The sequence below is a fragment of the Hesperophylax consimilis genome, chromosome 26, assembly GCF_061612785.1.
Source record: "Hesperophylax consimilis isolate HC1 chromosome 26, BYU_Hcon_1.0, whole genome shotgun sequence".
In the NCBI taxonomy this organism is placed as follows: Eukaryota; Metazoa; Arthropoda; class Insecta; order Trichoptera; family Limnephilidae; genus Hesperophylax; species Hesperophylax consimilis.
Window position 1 is genome coordinate 11649978 of NC_142861.1, and position 25382 is coordinate 11675359.

Sequence of the window (25382 nt, forward strand, 5' to 3'; positions counted from 1 at the left end):
ACCAAAATATTTATTAATGAATTTGAATTATTTTACTGTTTTGATTGGCGTGGCGTCTTGGAGCCGATATTTACCAAGTTGTTTACCTGCCGTGCCCATGTTTAGTATAGAAATCTCTCCAAAATATGAACCAGCCTTTAGAGTGGCGAGTACTGTCTTTCCGTTGTCGGCCACCACCTGTAGACGGCCTCTGTTCACTATGTACATCTCCTTGCCGACTTCACCTGCAATTAGATATAAAGTGACTTATACCATTATTACCTACATTATGCAGTAGATTATATTTCTTCAAGTTTCGTCATACGTTCTTTAGCAACTAATTGACCGGTCAGTGGCAGAATTGACAAATGCGTACGGCTCCTACCCAGATGTCGTGATTTCAATTCCTCGGCTAGCATAGAATAAAGAAGAACAATAGAAATACCTTTCATATGATAAGCAATTTCGCCACTGATTTCGTACCTTTTGGTTCTAGCCCATTTAGCACGTGCTCTGTCTCTCTTAATCCCGCCCAACATCGTATATTACCATCCTTTTTAATTTCGTAATGATGAAGAAACACAGTTCTGCATATTATGAAATCTAAGCGAAGAATTGCCAGACTTTTGAAATCACAAAACATGCGGCATTTCTTGTTCTTCTTTGTTCTTATTTATTCTATGTTTTTAGTTGTTGGGAATATTTGGTGATCCGATGCTGGCAACACTGCGTTCTATCAGTTGATTTTATTCTGTATTCTTTTGTCATATTGTGTTTGAACATGAGTACGTATTATCTTTGGTGCAATAAATACACTTGCATCATGCATTTTTTTTCTTCAGCAGGTAAATACCGGAACATCCTTTGGACAAAGGAGTTTTTCTTATAAAGCTCCTTTGTTTTATAATATGCTTGATGAAAATATAAAAAAAACTATAGGTTCGTTGAATCTAATTCCATACTATCTGAAAGTGGTGATTTTGGATTGCCCATTTCGTTGCTTCCGTCAAGAATCACCGTAGGGGACACGTATTCAATGTAATCCATGTGTGTATGTGTTATGTGATGTACTTATTTGATTGAATATAATTGTAAAACTGCTCATCTCGACACAGGAATTATCTAGTGAGATAAGCAGCGGAGGAATAAAATAAACGCAATTGCTTTTACTTATTTACAAACCAATATACCAATACTAGCCAAGTACCCTATCACTACACATGCAACATCTTCCGCTTTTAATGATGGCAGTAGAATTTTTTAGAATATTTATTTATTTATACACGCCTTGAAGGCGTGAATACATGTAAACATTGTTGTAGGTAAGTAGTTCAAGAGTAAAATAATAAGTGTATCGTACATAACATTTAAACTGAGTATGAACGATATAAGCAGATACAATACAAATGAGTTCAATAATTGCTTATAATAATAAAAGTACTTAAGGTACAATGAAAATAGTTACAGAGCAATGTGTAGTAACTTTGCTGATATTTATAAAAATAAACATTACAGAACAAAGCTAAATTAATACAGCGATAAAAAAAGTATGAAAGATATATTATAAAGATGTATCGAAAGTTGTACAAATATTCTCAGGTTGTTCGTAATTTAGGAATGTTTGTCTTTATTTATTGTTATTTATTTATTTATTTATTTAAACGCCCATTGGGCTTTTACATACATTGTTATTAGTGTTATTACATTAACTATGTGACATTTAAAAGTTTACGTACATATATAAATAAAATAGTTATTATATCTGTAGTACATAAATGCTTTACAAATAATACAGAATACCATTATGGAGAACAGTTTTTTTTTTTTTTTACTTACTTAGAAAAATAAATGGATTGAAATTAATCAGCATTTATAGGGACTTAAAATCATATTCGAATTGTTATTTAAATTACAATATTAATTTGTAAAGTTAAAACATATATATTAAAGTTAAAAAGTCATAAAAGAAAAGAGTGAAAAAACAGAAGCTAAAAAATGGGTTTTTCACTATGGAGTGGAGAAGTCATACATTTCAGCAAAGTGTTTATGTAGATTTCGTTTAAGCACTGCTACGGAATCTCTAAATATATCAACAACATTACCAAATTTATTACCAAAATTTTGTATTCGATTTAACGATATGTGCGCATGATAATTAGATTTGAAATTGTCACAGAAAAAGGTGGAATTTTGTCTCGTATTTTTGGAAGGTACAAATAATTTTATTGTGGCAAGAATTTCAGGGCTGTCGATTCTATAATTAATTATTTTATTTAGTAGAACAAGGTCGGAGATAATACGCCTATCTGATAGCGTAATCAAATTTAGTTGATGCATGAGTTGGATATAATTTATATTTTGGATTGGAATATTCAGTTTAAAGTTAATAAATCTTAAAAATTTGTGTTGTACCCTTTCAATATTGTTGGAATGTACTTTATAAAACGGGGACCAAATAGGCGAATTATACTCTACTTGACTTCTTACTAAAGATGTGTACAGTGTGTTCAAACATTCTAGTGACTTGAAGTCACATGCGGTTCTACATATAAAACCAAGCATTTTTAGGGCTTTATTTGTGATTTCATTTATATGCGGATTGAATGTTAACTGTTCATCAAATATAACACCCAAGTCCCTGATTTGAGTGACAGCTGTCAATTTTACATTATTAAGCGAATATTCATAAATTGTATGATTTCGTATTTTACAAAAACGAATGACCTGACATTTTTTAATATTAAGAAACAGAGAGTTGATGATGCACCAACGATATAGTTTATTTAAATTAAGTTGCAAAGTATAACAATCGTCTAAACTGCGTATTGTTTTATATATTTTCAAATCATCTGCGAAAAGAAGAACTTCTACATCTTTAAATATGCTAACAATATCATTAATAAATAACAAAAAAAGAATTGGTCCCAGGTGAGACCCCTGAGGGACCCCACTTGTGGCTTCGAAAATGTAAGATTCCACAGATTTTATTTTGACACATAGCTCTCTTTTACTAAGATAACTATCAATCCAACTTAACAGATTACCCTTGATAACCAACATACTTAATTTTTGTACAAGGATATGTCGCCTAACTTTGTCAAATGCTTTTGAAAAATCAGTATATATATTGAATCCACTTGATGCTTCAAGGCAAGAGAATCAGTTATGTAATTTTCGTATATGATCAAGTTACTTAGGGTGGATTTACCTGTGATAAAGCCATGCTGGTTGGGTACAATAATATTATTAATTTGTTTACATATTACATCTAGGACTAACGATTCAAATAGTTTGGGAATAGCGGACAATATACATATTGGTCTGTAGTTTGATACATCGCTTTTATCTCCCTTTTTATGAATAGGCGTAAGATAGCTTTTTTTCCACTGTTTTGGAAAACACCCTGACGACAAAGACTTATTAAATAGTAAAAATAATGGATAAGTCAAACTGCGAACACAAGATTTTAAGTTATCAAGTTTAATTTATAGAACTCCATTTTAATTTATTTTTACACGAATATTATATATATTATTCAATTTACAAAATACAGTTTACTTATAAGCAAGTGTAATTATTATTACGCGTGACAGCTGTTTCATCTTCTGAAGGGATTACAAAAAAAAACAGTCTTGTTTTATAATGCCTTCACTAGGCGAAACAGCTGTCACGCGTAATAATGGTTATATAGCAGAACTTGTTTATAAATAAACCGTGTATTTTTCAAATGATTAATAATATTATTGAATACTAGCTGTACCCCGCCACGCCTTTCTGTGGCTTAGTCTGTCTGTGCAGATGGAGAAACAATAGCGCATTTTTCTATTACGTCCAATGCATGGTTTTTACGTGTCACAGGTCAGGTGACATCTATATAATATAGGTACAGAAGCAACAAAACTACTTATCAACTCTTACGTAGTCTCACGTCTCGATTACTGCAACGGCATTTATGCCAGGCTTCCAAAATATCAAATTGACAAACTTCAATCGGTGTTTAATGCAGCAGCACGGCTCATAACCGGGGTTTCAAAATATTCGCACATTTCAGAACACCTTCGTAACCTTCACTGGCTCAAGTGCCCTGAAAGAATCCAGTACAAACTGTGCTGGATGGTGTTTAAATCCATCAATGAAATGGCCCCACCCTACATCTCTGAACTATGCGTCCCGGAAAACACTGGTCTGAGGCATTCAACTCTTAGATCAGCAACATCATCAGCTGTAGGCAGACTGATAGAACCTATGCGCAAGCTAAATACTAAGTTTGGTGATCGCGCTTTCGGAATATCTGGGCCGAAGGCTTGGAATAAACTTCCTCCGGAACTAAGATCCATAACAAGTCCAGCAGAATTCAGGTCTAAACTAAAAACTTACCTTTTTAAGCTGTCGTACCCTTAAATTAAATATACCATTCCTAAGAAAAAGTCCAGTTATATTCAATTTATTATCAACAATTATATAATGTTAATTAAGTGTTAATCTCAAGTGACCTACCAGGAAAGTATTGAACTGTATATTATCTCCATAAATAGTTAAGTAATAACATAGATCACTGTAGAGATGTATTATAAGTTTGTACAGCGCCCTTGAGGTGATTTTGCACAAAAACGGTGCTATACAAGTCATCCAATTATTATTATTATTATATTATTATTATTTATATAAAAACACACGCGATTTCGAATTCAACGTTTTGTCAAAATTTCAAAGCAATCGGCGAAGAACTTTTGGAGTTTTAATATTTTGATCAAACCAACATTTACATTTTTATTTATATAAAAAATAAGTTTTTTTTTTTAAAAAAGTGACAACCGAAGTTTTAGTTTAATTTTTATTTTTTATTTTACCATGCTCTAATATTCGGTCCTTTTGTATATGGCACAAGTATAAAGCACATATTCGCGCGAGTACAATATAGGAGCTATCAAAAACGTGTCAAGAGAACTTGTCACACATTTGAAAATCAGACTAGTCAAAGTGTCTAGGCAATTCGTCTTAATCCACGCTCTCATAGAAAGGATAAGGTTTCACTACCTAATTTTACTGGTACATCAGATGCTGTCATAAAAAAATGAATAGTTTTTAGTTTTTATGTAATCTAGAACGAGGGTAAGTTTGAGTATCAGGGATTTCAAACCTTTTCTGCAGATGTAGTCCCCCGGCGAGAACAGAACGGGCCGCAGTTTGAGAACCAGTTCGCACAGGAACCCTGCCTCCGTATTTTGGAAGATTTCGACTCTGAAATGAAAAAAAAATTTAATCAGTTCTGTTGTTCCTCAAATTCTCTGACCTCATAACATTACCCAAATGGGAATGCCGTAGATTCACTGGCTCAGTTAATTGGGACTCTTGTGTATTTTTATAAACAAACAATTCAACTTTCTTTTTCTACCTTAAATCGTAGGAATTTCATGGAAAGATTTTTAAAAAATTTCATTCACAAAAAATAATGTTACATAATTTAATGAATTATTATTTTTCCGACTTTATGTCCGGATTAAATCTTCCCCAAAGGAAAAACTAAACCCTTCCACACACTTTTCTACAAATGATCATCTAGTCAATCTACATTATGCAAGCGTAATAAATACAAAATGATACAAAAACAACACGTCAAATCACCAGAGATCAAATGGGAAAATAATTCACCGAATCCAGATATTTTCATACCAGAGGGTTCGGCTCGGTAGAACTTCTAATTGGACCTCCTACTGATAGCTAAATAAAAATATTTAAAAAATCTTTCGTAATCCTACATGTATTTAAAATGACTGATTTTCGCATTTATATATATAAATTCATTGACAGATCTAATAAGCCTAAATTTTGAATGAGAGAGCTAGGTATAATGTAAGCAGTAGTATAGCCGAAATACCAAATGGTAATATTTTTATAGTTTGAGAATGCCAAATTTTATCTAACTAACTAACTAAACATCACGCCGTTTCCCCGCAGGGGTAGGCAGAGAGGACGGACCGCCAAACAACTCGGTCTTGGCACACACTTCTTGTCTCATTCACATTCATACATCGTCTCACACATACTCTTCTATTGTTCTGACTCTTGACATGGCCCGACTCAAGTATCTAATTCACTTGGTCGTGCCATGTCTTCCTCGGGCGTCCCCGACTTCTGCTACCATTCACATTTGCATCGTATATTCTCCTTACACTTCTTTCTTCGCTCATTCGCTATACATGCCCAAACCATCTAAGCGTCCCTTTCTTGATCTTATTCGTTACGCTTACATCAGCCTTGCACTCTTTGCGGATCTCCACATTCCTCACACGATCATACATGGTTTTACCACACATACGCCTCAGGGATCTCATTCCAACAGCATTCAATCTGCTTTCATCCTTTCTTTGCCAGTTCCATGACTTACTTCCATACATCAGGGTAGGTACCAGCACTCCGTTTTGGACTGCTAACTTCGTTTCTTTGGACAATTTTTTGTTAGCGCCAACTGCGTTCAGTCCTCCATTAATGGAGTTACCTGCATTTACCCTTCTTTCATTAATCTCATTTCCTAAATCTGCATATTTTCTTATTTTTTCAGAAACTGATTTTTGAAAATTATTTTGAATAGTAAATAATTATTCAAAAATCTGTTTCTGAAAAAATAAGAAAATACACAGATTTAGGAAATGAGTACATATATTAGCTATATATTATTATTATTTCGTGTTCACAGTGATTGCTACTTTAAAATATTTTATGCTATGTATGTACAATCCATTTAGTTCTACTGAATAAAAATTACTTTTGTATTTCCTTCGCCGAAAACTCGTTAGATTGTGACCAAAAGTATGTCGCAGCAGTCGAAATAATACGCAACATCTGAGCATAATATAGCAAAAGCCATTCTGAATAAAGCTCATATTGTTTCATCGGGCTGCTTTCCTAGAATTAATAGTTTAAATGTGCCTTATGGGGGATTCATAACTCAATTTATTATGTTCTTAGTAAATTACACACATTTGCTGAAATTATAATTGTAGAAGTTCATTGAAAGGAGGCGCACTCTGTGTTTTCAACTTAAATGACTCGAAGAAATAATGGAAGCTGCTTAAACAACGTTATTTCTTTATATTAAGGCTTTGTGTTTCATTGTGATATTAATTATTAAAACAATATCAAATGCGACCGAGATTTGCACTCAGAAACTTACATAATATATCCGGCAGGACCACATTCAAGAGAAAGTTACAAGCCAAAAATGTGTATATTCTTGGTTTACTTTATATTGAAGATAATAGGCATTAAAGTCGCTTGACAAACGGAGTCTAGAAACGTTCGATTTCAAGCACGAAACTGGTTTTTATTTATTTTGTAAATAATTTTATAAGAAAGCAAAAAAGTTAATTAATTGAAACTGTCACAGATAATCTTAGCTATAATACTGTATTTTTTAAAAGTGGTTTGCTTTACGCGTTCATATATTTCTGTTGAAAAAATATTTTTATTTGTAGTTTACATTTATATTTTTTATTGAGTAATTTACTATTTTATTTCTATTCTACTCAAGCGAAACGATAGGAAAATCTTCAATTTATCTAATGCATATTTTTTGGTATTCATAATGTACACAAATTCGTTATAAAGATTAATCAAAATAGTGATTTAGCATTGAGCTTCGTCCTAAGTGTGCTACTGTAACACTTTTATTTACTGTATTTTTTAACGATTTTCGTTGTTTCTTGAAAGCTTTAATATTAATGCTCATTTTTTCATTTTCTTTAATATTGGAAGTTTTAGGATTGAATAGGTGATAGGGGAAGGCGAGGAGGAAATGTTAGGAGGCCATATTCCTAACTTTTGTTTTCTTCTTAGCCTTTCCCTATCTTCCTTTTCCTATCCTTTCCCTATCCTTTTACTTGTTCAGTACTTAAACGTTTCTATATTAACCCATATCTTCCTAGTGATCGATTATTTGATCGGTTGATACTTTATTTTTTTATGTGAAATTGAGAACCCATTCGTTGTTAATTTTTTTATATTGGTACACCTGAAACTATTAGTTGTCAAGCAGTATTTTTGACGTTTCACAATTCCCGCGTTTATTATTCCAATTTAAACTGTTTGTAAGGCAATTTTTCTTAAAAAATATGTCTTGTCGTAAAACGTAAGTAGTTTTGGTATATTATAATATAATTCTATTTATGTTTGTGGTTTTATACTTAGAATAATGTTTTTCACAATATTGTAATATATTGAAATTATTATAAAATTGATTGTGGGTAGAAAAATTGGTATTTTATAAAGTGATCGATTTTTCGATCAGTAGGATGATATACCAGTGTGATGTTATGCATTCATATGAAGGTTTTATTTAGATATTTTTGTTGTTTTTGTTACAGTTTGTCAGTAAATGAAAGTATTTCACATCTGGAAGATGACACGAATATTTTATCGGCTGATATTTATATTACTCCACCAGATAATTATGTTAAAAGTGACGAAGATGGTGGTGACGAGGAATCTACCCATATAAATAATTTGTCGAGGCAACAACTATTAGCAGAAGCTGAACGTAGGGCCACTGTTGCTACAGAAACTTGTATTGACGTGGAAGACAGTTTCTTGGACGATCACACTCTCCAACCTACGCCTAGTACATCATCAGCAAAACCACCTCCGCAGAAAAAAAAACGTGTTCCAGTATCTAGACGTTGGAGGGCTATAGATATTCCAGACAAGCCTGAACAAGTGACCACAATACCCAGTTTCCTTGAAGGTGTTGAAACACCAACACAATTTTTCGAGTTGTTTTCTGATGAAGAGGTATTTGAGCTGTTGCGTTCAGAAACTGAAAAAAATGCCATTCAGAAAGGGAAACACAATTTTAGAGTTACTGTGACGGTTGCGTCTACGCAGTGTGGTGTAGAACCTGTAGGAAAGGTCAAGCGTTTTTGTGACAAACAAAAAAAGGATGTTGATCAACCCAGGTGTTTTATAAATTATAATAAATATATGGGCGGCGTAGATCGCCTAGATCAAAATGTGGGGTGCTACCGAATTTCCATTAGGCTGAAGAGATGGTATTGGCAACTACTTATGTTCCCTCTCAATGTGTGTGTGAACAATGCCTTTCAATTATATAAAATATCCCCAGCATCGAAAAAGGGCAACAGTTGTCATGATCTATTATCATTTACCAGGTATATAGTTACGACATATTTTCTAATGAAAGAAGCCTCTAACACCTCCGTTGGGAAACTTTTGGTGCCTAGGTCATTACTGGCTGTTATAAAACGGGTTCCAGACTCTATAAGGCTAGATGAAAAGGCCCATCACACTGTCAACCAAATTAAATCTACACGATGTGGATTATGTCATAAAAAAAATGAAATGTTCAACGTGCAATGTCGCTTTACATCAGAAATGTTCTGTCGTTTTCCATTCAAAATACATTTCATAGATATACACAATGTCTTAATTAATTCCAAACAGTTTTAAAATATATAATTTTTATAAAAAATAATAAAGTATGGTATATACACACTTTTTTTATTTCACAATAAGTAACATTCTTATGAATACTACCCACGTAGGTATATTCCTACTGATCGATTAATCGATCGGTTTCAAAACTCAGCAAATAAATGAAATAATTTTTTTTTTAAATTGATTTTTTATGACATACATTATAAGGTGCTAAGACCAAATTTTCATCAAAATCGTACAAGTCTAGATATGCTTGGGATAATATGGGTGAGAAAGAAAATATGAAAACTAATTTTAATTGTTTCTAGAAAAAACGGAAATCTATAAAAAATAATCAGATCTGGTCACCAAATAGCCATTACGAAAATCTGTTTATTTAAGTATAATCCCTGTAATGGTGAGCTCTAGCGGAAAGTTTGTAAAAATCAACAATTAATTTTATATCTACCCACCTGTATTAAAATCAAAATTCTCTGGCTTGCGTACCTGCTAAAATATTCACAGGAAAGTTTGCGTTTGAAAAGCACTTTTCATATTGAATAGCAAGCGTTTGGTTTATTTACAATACCTCCCCTTCTCCCACTGCCTTTGAAAAACCTTGCTGAAACGATATCATTCGCTGGCCTTGTAATTGAGAATGACGCTGAAATGCACTTCATGGAATTCAACAATTTTACACTCTTTGAGAATATCGTTATTAAGTATTTGATAAAGAAAAATACTCCATAAAAATACTTCATTGTTACTTTGTAGCTAGATAGCTACAAATCACGTTTATATCTAAAGAAAAGTAATGAATGGTACGATAGCTGCTACAGTATGTATTTTGTTTGAAATATAGTTTCAACGGCAAGGCCTTATTTTATTATATATAGATATAGGTTGTCTGGTGGAGAAGAGTAATTATTACAATAGATAGGAAAATGAACTAGCCATTTTACTGACCCCTGAGAATCGATCGGCCAGTTTATCATATTCATCGGAATGATATTTTAAAATTAAACGGGATTGTATACCGAAACAAACAAATGTATCATATTATTACATATCCGCACAATACCTACTAGTGAATGTGAATCGAATTTATCCTGTTGTAAGTTCGCAGTCAAGACATCATCCCGAAGCATCCAGTAGTAATTAGAGTCAAACAATTTGAATCCACTGCAAAACTTTTGCAATGCTACTCAAAACTTGTTCCTAAACACGTCAAAACTGCCTAACTTGGTGTCGTGTAGGTGTTTTACCTCTTGTGTTCAGGTGGAAGTTGATGGTGATCTCCACCTTGAGCTTTTCGGGCAGGCATTGTGTCACGATAATATGTTTTAACTCCAACGCCGTCTAACTTGGTTTCCTAACACATTTGAGGAATATTTGGTGAGTGTTTTACCTCTTGAGGGTGTTCAGATGGACGTTTATGGTGAACTCCGCCTTGAGTTTTTTGCGCAGGCAATGTGTTCTCGGCTTTCTATAAAAACTTGGTTGGTCATAACAAACTTGGTGACTGTCTTACCTCTTGAGTGTGTCCAGGTGAACTTTAATGGTGTTCTCCGCCTTGAGCTTAACGGGCAGGCGTTGTGTCTCTTGGCTTCACATAACAGACTTGGTAGCTGTCTTACCTCTTGAGTGTGTCCAGGTGAACTTTAATGGTGTTCTCCGCCTTGAGCTTAACGGGCAGGCGTTGTGTCTCTTGGCTTCACATAACAGACTTGGTAGCTGTCTTACCTCTTGAGAGTGTCCAGATGAACGTTGATGGCAATATCCGCCTTGAGCTTACCGGGCAGGCGTTGTGTCTCTTGGCTTCACATAACAGACTTGGTAGCTGTCTTACCTCTTGAGTGTGTCCAGATGAACGTTGATGGCAATATCCGCCTTGAGCTTACCGGGCAGGCGTTGTGTCTCTTGACTTCACATAACAGACTTGGTAGCTGTCTTACCTCTTGAGAGTGTCCAGATGAACGTTGATGGCAATATCCGCCTTGAGCTTACCGGGCAGGCGTTGTGTCTCTTGGCTTCACATAACAGACTTGGTAGCTGTCTTACCTCTTGAGTGTGTCCAGATGAACGTTGATGGCAATATCCACCTTGAGCTTACCGGGCAGGCGTTGTGTCTCTTGACTTCACATAACAGACTTGGTAGCTGTCTTACCTCTTGAGAGTGTCCAGATGAACGTTGATGGCAATATTCGCCTTGAGCTTACCGGGCAGGCGTTGTGTCTCTTGGCTTCACATAACAGACTTGGTAGCTGTCTTACCTCCTGAGTGTGTCCAGATGAACGTTGATGGCAATATCCGCCTTGAGCTTACCGGGCAGGCGTTGTGTCTCTTGGCTTCACATAACAGACTTGGTAGCTGTCTTACCTCTTGAGTGTGTGTACAGATGAACTTTGATGGCAATATTCGTCTTGAGCTTACCGGGAACGCGTTGTATCTCTTGGCTTCACATTTGTACAATTTGGATATTTGGACTTCACAATTTGGTGGCTGTCTTACCTCTTGAGTGTGTCCAGGTGAACTTTAATGGTGATCTCTGCCTTGAGCTTACCGTGCAGGCGTTGTGTCTCTTAGCTTAACATAACAGACTTGGTAGCTGTCTTACCTCTTGAGTGCGTGACCAGATGAACGTTGATGGCAGACGCGGCCCGTGACTGTAATTACCAGCAGTGCATTTCACTTTTAAAATGTACCTAGTCTGTAATTTAGGTGGAGCAAATTAATGAATGGGAACACCTACTGCAATTCATTCTATTTTCTAAGTTATATTTGTAAAATAACTGATTAAATAATACAAAATTATCTTGAAAATAAAGGACACTCAATTCATCGTTGAAAATATAGCGAAACCGTTTGATTTCACCGCGAACGAGTTCCAATGTGTTAATGTTGTTGCGTTAACATTGAACATTAGTATTTCTAAGCGAATCCATTCCAAACGCATTGGATTACGCATGATCAAAGTGATGCAAAATTCACTCGCCGTCAAAGCACTTCGATAATGCACGGACGGGTTATGTATCTGCACTGCTCTAACACGTAATTTGACGTTAAGAGTGTAATCTGTCTCGCTCGTGTCACCGTTTCGGCTACTTCGGGCTGTCTCGATACCGCCCGATGCTGTTTTAGTAGTATGGTAAAAGTTGGTTCTGTGCATATCTGGGTATGCACGACCGCTTGCTCTTGTGCGGAATTTTTTTACTAGAAGATAGCTCAAATAATGACCTGACGGGAATTACGAATTTCTTACATCGATCACTGGGGCACAGATGTCGTTGTAATTTGTTATGTGGAGATTGAAGACAAGCAGTGCAATGCACAAATGCACGTACCAAGGAACCGCCTCTGGTTGATGGCAATCTCCGCCTTGAGCTTACCGGGCAGGCGTTGTGTCTCTTGGCTTCACATTTGTACAATTTGGATATTTGGACTTCACAATTTGGTGGCTGTCTTACCTCTTGAGTGTGTCCAGATGAACGTTGATGGCGATCTCCGCCTTGAGCTTGTCGGGCAGGCAGCTGACAGCGCGCTCCTCGTCGGAGCACTTCTGCGTCAGCCAGAGGTAGTCGAACCACTTGATCACCTTCACCTGCAGCTGTGATGGCACCCGCCGCATACGCATGTATGTCTTTACGCCGTCCAATTTTGCTGTAAAGAAGGAAACATCAACATTAAAACCGTTGAAAAGATGAGACAATCATTTAAGGAAAGTAAGGATGGAGTAAACTATATAATAAAGCAATGAGTTTGATCCAAGGCAGCGGGTAGTTGAAGGGAAAATAATAACTTTTTTAACATTTTCTTCTGTTGTATCCAGCTATGGAATAGACAATTATGCTTGAGCTATTTTACTACGCCAAATTTTACAACAAAATTAAAATCAGAATTAGAAAAAATATTTTTTTTTTTATTATTTAGCAATAATTAGTTGGCTGAAATATCAATACAAATTGAAAATATCTCCCGAGTAAAAATAAATGCCACCGACAAGAATTGAACCCGAACCTTAATAATAATTTGTTATCCTTTGTGCTATGCATAAAACCTTGTCTTATAAACATTAGTTTATCATTAAAAAATAATTTAAAATACTATATTACAGGTACAGTGTACCTACTTTATCTTTGTCTGAATTATTATTCTCACGAAATATTTAAATAATAATATTTTGAAAAGCACACTTAAATTCAAAGCAAATTTCAGTTAATTTAACGTGAATAATTTCAACGACGAATGATGCACATCAAGAATAACCGAAGTTGATATTCTCTATGATTCTCTATGAATGAGAGATTTACATTAGAATGTTAAAAAAAGTACCTTTTTGCCAGTAAAAAAACTTTATTGTTTGTCTACTTCAGATCGGTAAATCACTCGTTTAGATAAGAACCAATGTGCAGGTAAATATGATCGAAAGAAATAGGGTTCCATTAGCTCAGTTGGTAAAGCGGCGCCCCGGCAAGGCGAAGGTCTTAGGTTCAAGTCCTAGATGCGACCGTATCTTTTTTGATTTTTCTGTTTCCAATTTTCATTTAAATTATTGTCTTCAATAATTAAACATTACAATTTTTGGTTTAACTCATTAAGTTATTAAAAACAAAACAAATATTTATTTATTTATATTGGACGCCCATACGGACTTTTACGAACATGTGATATATGTAATCATTTTGTGGAACAGTAATCATGAAGTAAAATTTTCTTTTAGTACAGAATCTTTAAATTAAATCTTATTTTCTTTTTATATAATCATGCTAACCTTGATAATTATTATTATTATTGAGGTACCATTATTATAGCCTTCTTGGAATTATATTCCGCGCAGTTGGACACATCTACAATTTCTGCGAAAGTATTGCCAACTGCATGCAATCTAAGTACAAACGAGTATTTAAATGAGTCAGTCCTGATATTATTGTTGCAATTAACCCTTAAGATACGACCAACTACAATAGCAGTTCAGTGAAATCACGACTACCTTCAGGTGCACTGCAATGTGCAGTGTATAAAGCTAGGTTTTAGAAGTTTTGAACGCATTTCAATATTGTCCATGAAAATACCTAAATATAACGATGAAATTGTAGATTATTTCAAATATTATTTTCAATATTATATTTGGCTTTGAGATTCATATTTTAAGAGTTAAAAAGAATTTTCGATCGAGCAGTTCTTGTTAGTATGTTGAAGGTAATTAGGCTCGGTAAATCAGGGCTATCTATAATTCCATTAACAAATTTAAAAAATACAAGCTGTCGGAAACAAGTCTTCTATCTAAGAATTTTAATAGTTGTAATTGAGAGTTTCTGTACGTAGACCGAGTAAATAGTTAATATATCTAATAAATTTATGCTAATTTTTTCAATAAAAAAGAAGTGGATTTTAAAATAGACCATTGGAGGGTACCCACCGCTTTCCCGTCCCGGTATAGGTGACTTATTGTCACTCCTTTGGGGCTCTCGCAAGAAGCTAATTTTTTGATATAAAGGATTCTACGATTTCATAAAAAGGACTCTAGACCTCCAATGTCCCCGCATACGTGGTTAGGTGACGGTATACAAGCGCAAACATATACGTGAGGGGGATAATAGTTGTTGATAAGACATACATTTTATATATACCTATATATGATGAGCAGGTAGATCCGGTTACAAAAAAAAGTTGTTATGCATACATTCGGCCGGCACTCGGTCTCCTAAATTAGCTAAATTTTGCAAAAAGAAAATAAAAGTGCATTAATAGACTGAGACTGGGGGGACAGTGATTAGAGGAGCTACATCCCTCAGTGCTAGGATGTCTCCGGAGCACGGAGCGGAAAATCCGATCGAAGTCACTAGGCCTTTTTACTGCGTTCCTAAGCTGGATATTCGGTGGTGCCTTGAAGACAGTAAGCGATAAAGGGGGACAACACAAGACTCCAAGGAGAAAAGACAGTAAGCGGGAAAGGGGGACAACCCAAGACCCCAAGGAGAAAAGACAGTAAGCGGGAAAGGGGGACAACTCAAGACCCCAGGGAGAAAAGACAGTAAGCGGGAAAGGGGGACAACCCGAGACCCCAAGGAGAAAAGACAGTAAGCGGGAAAGGGGGACAACCCAAGACCCCAAGGAGAAAATATAGCAAGCGGAAAAGGGAGACAACCCAAGACTCCAAGGAAAAAGGACAGTAAGCTAGAAAGGGGGACAACCCAAGACCCCAAGGAGAAAAGAAAGTAAGCGGGAAAGGGGGACAACCCAAGACCCCAAGGAGAAAATCGTCGAGTTCCAGAGGCAGGACGGAAGGTCTAAAGTGTACCAGACAGATGAAAGCTTATACAATACACAGAGCGAGCAGGCAAGGCCGGCCGTGTGCATACGCAATTGGAGCAGTCCGCTCCGGGCGCCGACAATGCGCCATGGAGCCAAGACGCTGATAATACCTAACACCTGTTACAGCACCGTAGACGTTCTAACTAGTGCCAGGCGCCTTTTGCCTCAAAGCCGTTCCTGCGAGCATTGAAGTGACCCACCGCTGTCCCACCCCGGTATAGGTGACTTATGGTCACCCCTTCGGAGTTCTCGCAAGAATCTATTTTTTTTTAATAAACGTCTCTACAATATATAACAGTGAAGTTAGACCTTCAATGTCCCCGCATACAGTGTTAGGAAGCGGTATGCAAGCGCTTACAGATAAGTAACTACAGTAGGTGTTATGATCAAATAATACTTCTGAACTAAAAACAAATAACTAATAAGGCATAGAAAAAAAACAGGACATTATTACAAAACATGGAATTTGCAATCATTTGACGGGACTAGAAAAGAAAGAAGAGAGCATAAATTACAGATATGTCAGCAACCTAAAAAATAAAAAAGGAGAAGAGAAGTATATAATAGTAGAAAACAAAGAAAGTATCGTGTGGTCGCTGAATTCAGAAGAGCTGTAAGCATAAAGAGAAAATAAAAGGAAGGTGGTTCAAAGCCTCGCAACTGGCTGTCCTGAGGATGGATTGGTGGTGGTTGGGAAGACAAATGCAGGTCTAAATACCGCGCTCCTAAGCCAACCGAGCAGGATTAAACCTTGAAAAGTCAGGTTCCAAATAAACACAGAAATCTATAGGTAAGTAGGTATAACAAATAATTTCGATTGAATTCGGCCACGAATTAACCGTTCCAAAGGTAGACAAATTAAAGTAGGCACTTAAAATATCACGTTCCTCAATAATATCCCCCAAAACGCACCCAATTAAAATATTTCAATTACCTATCGTCCTAAATTTGTATTAAAAACATTCATTTTGCAATCAATTACCATTGCAGTAGTTTCGCATTCAGTGAGCTGGAAAAAAAATCAAATTTCTATAAACGCTCGCAAAACACACCTTCCAATAGCTGAAACACATTTGGATAAAATCCAGGGACGTCAACTTATTTCGTTGGACTTTTTTGGTATTAGAGATATATACAGGGTTTTCTAATAAGATGTGTTATTTTGATATTCAATCGTAAAAGATCAATGGTTTCGTTGCTTGTGTGGCACATAGCGCCGTCTTGTTGAAAGTAAACGTTGTCCAGATCAATACCATCCAATTCCAGCCATAAAAAATCATTAATCATCTCTCGATAGCGCAATCCATTCACCGTAACTGTTGCTTCAGCCTCATTTTCGAAAAAGTAAGTTTATTAATGGCGTAGTTTCTACTTGTCAAATGTCAAAAAATGACAGCTTCAAAAGTAACATCTACCGAAATAGAGGGCTTTCAAAATAACACCTCTTATTGGAAAACCCTGTACATTTTCGAGAGTTTGATAATTGCTTTGAATGCCAAAACAGCTGTCACAATAGTAAGATTAAAAAAAAAAAAACAAAAAATAATTAAATAATATTCTTTTTTTGCAAATGCAGGTGCATGAACATGTGTTCCGATATATTAGGAATATTTTTTTTTTAATTATCAGGAAACGGTGTGCAATCCCGTTTTCAACTGGATTACCAATTATTTTCTTTACGGTTCTTAATAAATTAGCAATTCTCATTTTAATCCGTGTATTTTAATGTCCATTTGTATTGCCTACTAGGTTTTTGACAATTGCGGGCAAAACTAATTGATAAAAGTAGTAAGTAACATTAAATATTTTTCAACTTTTTAGATATTTGAACTTTTTGAAAATTTTCGAACGTTTTTTGAATTTTTGAATTTTGAACATCGAATTTAAAAAAATTTATAACCGTAACTCGCTCCCGTTAAATAAAATATGCCATGTGAAAACGATTGAAATTAGTTGACCAATCAACAAAATAATTTCAACCACGTCCTTCAAACGATATAATCCCATTGTTGAAATTTTAATTCAGTAAAGTATGAATTCGATTACCGTATTAATTCAGTGGAACAATTGAATTTCACAGTTATACAGGTACTTGTGGAGTTCCACGCTAGGTATTTCACTCGTAACTAGATTTTTATAAAAGTGCTCCATTCAAATGAAAGCTGATTTTCAATCCTCCCCTTTCACCACATTTTACCATCTACTTTTACGCCCATCTCTCTTTTACAAAACCCCGTTTTATATAAAACCAGCGCAGCTCCGTGAAAATCACAAAATATCATAACTGTAGGATATGTAATGCTGAAAGGATTAAATAACTTTCAACAGAAGAAATTTACCCTTAGTAAACTTGAAAAAATACGACTCAATCACTCTCAAATGACATTAAACAAATATATAAGATCTGGGTATCGATTCTCCAATCTAGGCCGCTCGCAATCGCTGCCGAAAGTACATACATTGGACGACGTTCTTATTCTTGAGTCTCGTCGAAAGTACATACTTACATACGCAAAACGATAAAAGTCATTCCACTCGAACTAAGAGTGGGTAGAACCACTCGTTTTTATAGTGGAAAGACTTCGTCGAGAATCGAGGCCCTGTCATATTATTACTAATCGAACAAAAACTGTGGCACCGCTTATGAAAAGGATAGCCATTCAAATAATATGTATATGAACGGGCCGCTAAAATGTGTGCATAAGTATTATATCAAGTATTGTGTTATTGTATTAAGAAAGTGTGTGTTTGTTTGTTGGTGTGTCCTTCTTTCACGTCTGAACGGAGCGATTGATCGACGTCATTTTTTGATTAAGGATAGTTGAAGGACTGGGAAGTAATATAGGCTTCGTTTCAAAAACATTTTATTCTCTTGGGAAAATTATTTGTTCGTAGTTTAAATTAATTAATACTGAAACGAAAGAACGATATTACGTCACCATAGACCAACGCTAGCCAGAAAGATTCCACTTTTCATTAAGAAAAAACATTTCACTCCCTCGAAAATTTTTTTGTGGAAAAATTAATTAATATTATTTGATAATTGGAAAGACGTATTAATCTGAATAGTGATTTGTTGAGAAACAACAACTGATACTGGCTACTTTCCTGTTTTTTTTTCTACCGAAAAAACATCCAATTTCATCGGGAAAATTCTTTTTGTTAAACGGCAAACGATTAATTATCCATGAACAAACTAGATGGCAACCCTTGTAGTTTAGCTATCATTTTTCTTTTTGGAATATACTTAAGAGGAACGACTGCACGACCCTTTTCATTCGATATATCGAAAAGCTTTATATTTAAATGCACTGCTTTTGCTTTTGGTTTTCTACGATATGCTTTTTTTAATTTGGTTACTTAAAGAAACCACTGTGTACTTGAAGAAACCATGCTTCTCCCATGGCCAGCTTTATGTAGCATATTCGCATGTGTCTAATTCCCGAAATCTCCACGTTTTAGCGCCGCATGGAAATATTTTCAACATTGTATATCGTAGCGTCTTAAAATTTCCGGTGTCATTGAAATTTTATTGTTTACCACCGGATCGTTCCAAACCTACGTTGCAGTAACCAAACACCGCTCTCCAATCGTCGCCATCTCCCTAAGTCCGATCTGAAGCCTCCACAGTTCATGTCATGGTGGCTAACATACGTTCTCCAATCGTCAAAATCCTCCAATATCCTGTCATCGCCACAAAATGTACATTGTCCGAGGACTCCGATATTTACATCTTATTCACCAGCCTCTGCTTTCTAATCGTTGTCGTCCCCTTTACTTGATCTGAAGCGTTCTCAATCCGCATCGCAGTAGAACTTATTAACTCAACATCATCAAAGTAGCGTTATTAACTCTTGACAGGTCAAAATGCCAAACAAAACGTTTGTAAGCAAGTGGGTCTTCCGACGACCCCATTCATTTTTCTATCTTATGTGCTTTTAAACTATAGAAATCCCAATTATTCAGTCAATTATTAATGGTAACTGTGATGTATGGTAATAAGTTGGGTATTCAAGCGATAGATGGCACTAGTCAGAAAGCTTAGTCCAGAGTCCGACAGATGTCGCTAGAGTGTAGCAATTGCCTGTGGGGTATCCTTGTCAGACTTCAAGCTTCTAGAAACAGAGAATTACCAACCCTAGGGTAATGAACAGTGTAGCTAAATCCAGACTTAGTTATTGTAACGTAAATAAAACGCAATTATTGTAAAGAACCTTTTACTTAATCAAGAGTTCCCAACACACTAAATCTGCAAGTAAAGGCAGAGATATTACAGTAACTTATTTATTTGCTCATAAATACGTAAAATAATATGTCAAGTATTTAAGCTAATATAAGGAGGATAGTAATTTTGGGTACTACCTACTCCTCCACTTGGTTGCGGGATAGTTAAACACAGCTAAGTTTTATTTTTTTATTACGATCTCTCTGTCCTGTTCGGTCCAATTATAAGGTTCAAATGACTCTCCAGTCTGTTTCGCTTTGCTGACAAACACTTCATAATTTCTCTCTAAATATCACTCGAGCGAAGCCGCGGGTAAAAGCTTGTTCATAAAATACTATTTGTACCTACTTTATCGCTTCCAATTTTGAAAATTTAAATTCATTGAACTTGAATAATGTTATGCATTACGTTGGAATATTTAACATTATTTGCTTGATTATTCATGCATTAATAACTGAAAATAGGCGGTTTAATTAATAATACGCATTTTGCATGGAGCATACAAAATATGCATTAACATAGACAAAAATAACGAAATTAATTGTACAATGCAGACACTATCATTAATTATTTTTTTACTTTGAAAATTTAATTCCAATTAATTTTCCTAGTGCTTTTGGATAGCATTGTATTTTTACATGTCCTGTGAACTCGCTCTACTGCTTTCCTGCTTCCCCATTTTATCTTTTTCCATCCCACACCCCCCTATTCTGCGTCAAACGAAACGGGTTCTGCTTATGACAGGTGAGACAAATTTAAATACCGAAAACAGCGCGTTCCGAATTAAAAACCCCAAAGTTAATCATTTGAAATCGCCGCGTAATCATTATTATTAATGAAAAATAGATTTGGCGCGAAATTATTACAAGGATCGGGAAATATGATGACAAGCCACTTGCTGGCGGAAATGAAGGGTTATAAATCGTGGGCAGAGGCTTGGCAAGATGCTATCGGACCCTCGGGAAAAAATAAGATACTTAAAGACATGAGTAAAGTAAAATTATAATGGGTTCTTTAGTCTTTAGGTTAACGTCATTACCCTATGCCCTAAAGCAACTGTGAGCGCGCACTTTGATAGTATAACTCACGAGAGATCTATCGTGGATTGTATCCACACTGCAGATTGATTTGTTTCGTTATCAAGTTTAACAGTGGCATTCAAGAAAGAACGGCGAAAACGAAAACTTGGAAAAGGTTAGTAAGATAAAGTATTTGGGAATAATTATAAAAAATGGCTCAGAAGATGTCTTTTCTTGGAAAAATTAGAAAGTTTTTCTAAAAAAAACAACTAACTAACTAACCATCACGCCGTTTCCCGCAGGGGTAGGCAGAGAGGACGGATCGCCAAACAACTCGGTCTTGGCATACACTTCTTGCTTCATTCACATTCATGCATCGTCTCATACATACTCTTCTATTATTCTGACTCTTGACATGGCCCGACTCGAGTATCTGATTCACTCGATCGTGCCATGTCTTCCTCGGGCGTCCCCGACTTCTGCTACCATTCGCATTTGCATCATATATCCTCCTTACACTAAAAAAAACAAGTTTACTAATTTATAAAACAACTAGATGTACCACGCCACGCGTCGCTGTGCTCTGTCTGTCTGACAAAGTCATCAAATGACCATTCAGTATCATTTTGTTTTTTGACGGTTGAAAGGTTTCCGTTAAATGCCGGAATCATTGATACGTCTTTGTATTTATGTCAATGATTTCGGCATTTAAGGTTTACGTTAAATGCCGAAATCATTGACATACAAAGACGTGGTACTTTTCTGTTTCTAGATTGAATGCGAATGACGAAACGCATAAAAAAAGAATAGCCACAATGAATATGTGTGAATGAATGAAATGGCTATAAATTTTTAACTCAACAGGGGTGCCCGGGTTGATGGGGTTAATATTTGTCTTGTACTTAGCAGTGGAAATATCTGTCCACATTGCAAGCCGGATAGGGAGGAACTGGTTGAGGTTGACCATTCTAGCAGGACTCTATTTAACCATCGCCTTGCACCGAAGTGGGATGGATGGATTCATACATCCGTCACATCTGAACTTAGATTCCTGCACCCCTCACACTTTTTTCCTTCCCAGAACTTCCCCTCCTTGCTTTCCTTACAAAAAGACCTTCCACACAGTACCTCCAAAGATGTCATAGGCCCTGGTGTAACAGTGTAACAGTGCCTCCTGTATGGAACTAGTGTAAAAATAGTTATTTCTGCTTTATGCTATGCTTTATTCGAAACACGGTCAAACAAACTATTCCCCATCCCATTCTCAAAAATGAACTACACACTACGTTCATTTTTCCTAAGGATATGCACAAATCACATCAATACATTTTTAGACGCCGATATTTTCCATTTGTCCTTAGTTCAGTTTACTAAATGCATATTGGAGAAAAATTAAATCAACTTGTTAATTACGTACCCTGTCCCCCTGCTGTGTGTAAGATATCTCAGTTATTTTCATTGAGGTGTTTATATTTTTTTCTGTTTATTAATGTTTTTTTGTATGTAAAATGAATTTTAACTGGAAACTTCATTGGTTAATGCAAACATGTAAAATGTAATTATTTATGTAACATAGTAAAACTGTTTGTTTCCCCAATAAACTAAAATAAAATAAATGTTTTATAAGTTCAGAAAGAACTAAGGAAAAAAGTGTACCAACTTCGTCTGATTTGTTTTTAACTGTTTTAAATGCAGCCCATATAATGCACTGAAGTCTTTCAATATCTTTCATCATCATATCGCACGAACTAATTTATTCCTTTAACGAGACTGATTAGTTAAAAGTTCCTCCGCTTTCTTCCCGACAATAAATAATAGAGTTTCGCATGGTGCGCAAGATGGGAAGTAAAAAGTTTATTTACGCTGTAATATTAACTACTCCCATTTATTACAAATATTTTGATGAAAAATATCTTTTGGCGCGTCTAGGGGGGAAAAACGGACTCTTGCGTAGCAAGCGTGGAAAGACGGGACAACGCTTTTGCACGAAACGACGCGTCATTCGGCCAGCCTCGTGATTCTTTGGCTATATCCGCCCGGTCGCCAAAACTCTGTGCGGTATGTTTGCTTCTATTCTCACTGAAATTGGAAATTGATCTATATGCTTATTATATAACTTGTTTACCTATATTTTTACTTAATAAAATTCAATTTAGATGTTTCACATCAGTACCACACGGAAAAAACTAACTGATGAAATAAAGTTAATTTATTGAAGATCAGGTCAAATTATTCGCTTTCCTGTTAAAAATGGGACTGCAGGCATACAACAAATGAATTGAAAGAGATCCTAACAAAGTATCATTGAAAAGCGAATGTTTTAATAAAAATTACATGACGGTGGAACACGTGTTCATACAAATACTTTTTTTTTTTTTTTTTTTTTATTTATTATAAATTTTTAAAGATACAGGTATATGCAGTCCCACAAAGCTGTCACACATGACGGCTTGTCTGTAGGTTCTACAAATAATATATATAAAACATTTTTAATTTTTAATACATGTATGACACAAAATTATACAATAAACAATATCACAAAATAATATATATCAAAGTACCTACCTATATACAAATTATTTAGGCAGGTATGTTGAGATGTTCAGGAATACATCAATAATAATGTTCAGAGATACATTGATTCATCGCTTATTAGCCAACGCTTAGTGTTTTTGGGGCAGGGTCTCTCATTATTCTGAGGTTTAAAATAATTATTAAATTTATTGAAAATCTCTGGTATTAAATATTTAAGCGTTCGGCTTCCATACTTATTTGTTACTCTTGGAATAATGAGGCCCTTATTTTCAGTGAATCTTGTTGTGTGATTATGCACCGGTTGCTTTTTATATTTGCTATCTCCCTCATTATCCATTATAATAATGTACCAAAGAAGACCCTTTATTGGAAGTAGGCCCTCAGAACCATACAGTAGTTTTAGATTACTTCTTTGTCTGTAGATATTCGGTGGTACAATTTTTTTTATTATAGCAATTTGTAAGTTTTGTATATATTTAATATAAATATTGCTTGAGTGCCCCCAAGTTCGTATGCCATATCTGAGTATGGATTCGACCATAGAAAAATAAATTATTTTAAGAGTACAATGAGGCAAAACAAATTTCAGTTTATAAAAATTACTTGCAAAAGATCGGAGCTGGTTACAGATTTTAGCCACTTGTTTATCCCATTTAAATTTATTGTCTACTATTAGTCCCAGATAAGTATATTCGTTAGTAAAGTCAATTGTTTCACAGTGGCAAATATTTTCAATTTTTCTATGTATACATTCAGAATTATGAGCAATTATTTTGGGTATATTCCATATTCCCAGGCTTGGTGATTTTACATACATACATTTTGTTTTTTTAACATTAATAATTAAACCAACATCATGAGCCCATTTAAGTAGCTCGTTAAAGTCACTTTGCAATTGTTGAATAGCTATGATAGGATTTTCATTGGATACTACAAGTGCAGTATCGTCAGCAAAAATGAATCTAAAGGCCTTTTTAAAGAGTTTTGACATAACAATAACATATATAATGTACAATTTTGGACCTAAAATTGATCCTTGCGGTACTCCTGATTTAATATGTCTTCCTTTACTCATATCATTTAAAATCTTTACGTTCATTTTTCTATTAGTTAAGTAGTTTTTAAAGAATGAGAGGAGTTTACCCCGGATTCCAATGTTTTCAAGAACCTTAATTAATTGTATATGGCTGAGAGTGTCAAAAGCTTTTGAGTAGTCAATAAAAAGCACCAGTACATGTTTTTTAGAATTAAGTTGAGAATTTATAAAATCAGAAAATTTTTCCAGCAATTTATCACAACTTTTTTTTTTCTGGAACCCGTACTGGCATTCATCTATAATATTCAAATTATTCAAATATTTATCTAAATTTATCGAATATATTTTTCTAAAATTTTTTCTAGTGCCGGGAGAATAGAAATTGGCCTGTAATTGTTAATTTCGGAGTGATCTCCATTTTTGAAAATAGGTCTTACAATGCTATTTTTTAATTCATCGGGGATGAGGCTGGTATCGATTATTCTGTTGATAAAGTGAGCAATAACAGGGCTAAGTAATTTGACATGTTTTTTTAAATCAAACATACGAATTAGATCTATGCCCGGTGACTTTGAATTTTTCATACCTCCGATAATATATTCAATTTGCTTAGCATTAGCTCTAGGTAAGTACATTGAATGCGGTAGGGATTCTTGCAAGTGATTAGACGCTCGGAAATCACATTCATGTAACAACTTATTAACTCCTTCATCAAAAAAGTCAGCAAAATTTTCTGCCACTGCATCAGAAGATTGTGACTTTAGGAAATATTTAGATAAGACTTCATCGCAACCAGATTTATTTTTCCTACCCAAAATTGTATTAATTTCATTCCATGTTTTTT

At 35.0% G+C, this 25382-nt stretch overlaps 1 protein-coding gene across 1 annotated transcript in view; it reads right to left on the minus strand.

Annotated features, from left to right (window-relative positions):
- Positions 1 to 25382, minus strand: part of LOC149411121 (cyclic nucleotide-gated channel alpha-3) — a 244696-nt gene that overhangs the window by 20529 nt on the left and 198785 nt on the right. The window contains exons 6-8 of the mRNA XM_089647642.1: positions 12876 to 13068; positions 5120 to 5220; positions 87 to 224 (exon numbers count right to left, since the gene is read on the minus strand). Of these exons, the coding sequence (XP_089503768.1) occupies positions 87 to 224; positions 5120 to 5220; positions 12876 to 13068 (432 nt within the window). The remainder of the gene's footprint in view (positions 1 to 86; positions 225 to 5119; positions 5221 to 12875; positions 13069 to 25382) is intronic.